Genomic DNA, 2,151 nt, shown 5'->3' with positions numbered 1-2,151 from the left:
AGGGAGGGAGGGAGGGAGGGAAAAAGAATGAAAAAAGATTTTTTAAAAGAATAAAAAAAAGAAAAGAGGGGCCTGGCCATCTGATTTCAAATCTGGAGCTTTCCACTCGCAGCCAAATTATTCTCCAAATGAAGAGAAGCCAGAGAACTACCAGCCAGAGCAGATTCTGTTTGAGCTTTGTCAATTCCTGGAAGTGCCTCCCTTCTTGTTAGACAGCTGTCCCCTCTAGCCAAGGCCTGGTACTGCTGCTACAGAGAACAATGTGCTTACAGTGCTCAGAGGTGACAGGGAAGAGGAAGGACGCCTGCTGCTTTTAAGCACGTGGCTCTGCCCCTTGTAGAGGTCTCACTGGCCCAAGGACTTGAGCTGTCGGAAGCTTGAATAAACCCTGAGGTCCACGATGAGCTGACAAAAAATCCAGGCAGGTAAACACTAGGGAGGCCATCTCACTTGATCTCTCTCTTTACCAACTCCTTGGCAGTTTTTCTGCTCCCCCTGAATCCTCTGACCGAGTAGCTCAAGGATGGAGGTGCAGTGGCTGCGTGTGGGAGACAGGGGTCCGCCTTAGTCACTGTACTCTTCTCTTTCCTTGGGAGGGGGGAACTTCTCATACTGGTTGGCCGATTTCCACCTGTGGTGCTGACTTTTGAGTAGCGCAGCAAGGGAAGTCTTTCGGGTGATGTGTCTAGATATCTCCCGGCTCTTGGCCTTCCTGGTGGGGGAAGAGCTTCGGACTAAGGGATAGACAGGAAAAATAGGCTTGCCCCGAGGGCCTCCCAGGAGCTGCCATATTTCCCCAGAGGTATTACGGGTCAGATACTGCCAAGGCTTCTTCCCACTGCTGTCCCGGACATTCACTCGCGAAGCCAGCCTTTCCACGAGCAATTTCATGACCCCCTGGTGGCCATGAATGGCTGCAAGGTGCAGAGGGGTGTACCCACCACTGGACTTCGCATTCACATCAAGAGCAACCCTTGCCTTCTGGGCACTCCCCACGAAGTCCTGCAGGGCCCTGAGGTCGCCATGTTTGGCTATCCAGTGCAAAGCCGTGTACCCAGTCAAGAAGTCCTTGTGCAAAGCCAGCTGAGGATCCTCCCAAAACAAAGTCAACACGCGAATCCAAGAGCCAGTGGCAAGCTTCACCATCCATTCATGCTCCCTGGCATCCAGGGGCACCAGAGACGGCTTGTGCTCGGGTCTGTGCGGGACCAAGGCTGCAGGCGCCTGCCTACCTGGGGCGCACACACTGTGTAGATGACCCCTGGCAGCAACAGCAGCCTTCACATCAGCAGGGTTCGGTGTCAACGCAGCATCCACCCTGGGGCTGGACGCGGCTCCTGCCTTGGAGGGTTTCCTGGACCGCGGTGGGCGCCGGCTCCTTTTCAGGAAGTCCTCCTCAAGACACTCCTCATCCGAGGAGGACAATGCGGCTCTCCCTGCCCGAGAGCTCATCCTGAGGGATCTCCTTAACCTGGGAGCCGGCGAGGACGAGGGCTCCTGGGGCTGGCCTGCAAGACCATTGGCCCCAGGTGGAACCTGCTGAGGGGCGTGCCCATCCCCTGGGTTTCTGAGGCCTTGAGGGCTCCTGCGGCAGTCACCCTCCTTCGGAGAAAGGCGGCCACCTGAATTCCGGAGCTTTCTCCAATCTGGGGTTCCTAGGGCGATGTGCAGGCCCTCTTCAGAACCCCCAGGGGACTCTTTGGGCCCACTGCTGCTCTCCTCGCTGCTGTGACTGTTCTGGTCCACAAAGTCATCCAGTTCTTGGAGGGACAGCTGAGAACGAATGCTGCGAAAGACTGCCAACGGGGGGTTCCCGGGCCAGGCCTCCGGAACAGCAGGGGAGAGAGAACGAGGGGAAACAGGAGGGTCTAAAGGCGCTGAGTTAGGTTCTGGGACCCCGAAGCCCAGCTCCAAGGGGAAGTTCTCTGGCAGCACTGACCAGACTCTGGTGGGGCCCTGGTCCCGGGCCTCGGGCGCGTGGGGATGTCTGGCCACCCATTCCCGAGTGCGCTGCTGCTGCTGCTGCTGCTGCAGCTGCTGCCTGGAATGATGGAGGTCGCCCGGGGTCATCAGCTCCGGCCGGTCTCCGGGAGGAGGACAGCTGGACAGGAGGGCAGGCGGGGAAGCCCCGCTCCCAGTAGCCTCGACGGT

General features: G+C 58.1%; 1 protein-coding gene across 1 annotated transcript; it reads right to left on the bottom strand.

Moving 5' to 3' along the window:
- Positions 1-6: 6 nt before the first annotated feature.
- Positions 7-2,151, bottom strand: SOWAHB (sosondowah ankyrin repeat domain family member B; the record flags this gene model as incomplete). Its single annotated transcript, XM_006754577.2, has 1 exon — positions 7-2,151. A coding segment is annotated over one exon (1,587 nt), but the record flags the coding sequence as incomplete, so codon positions are not given.

The sequence above is a fragment of the Myotis davidii genome, unplaced genomic scaffold (genome assembly GCF_000327345.1).
Source record: "Myotis davidii unplaced genomic scaffold, ASM32734v1 scaffold892, whole genome shotgun sequence".
Classification (NCBI taxonomy): Eukaryota; Metazoa; Chordata; class Mammalia; order Chiroptera; family Vespertilionidae; genus Myotis; species Myotis davidii.
The sequence above is the reverse complement of the archived record's forward strand: the minus strand, read 5'-3'. Positions and strand labels throughout refer to the sequence as shown.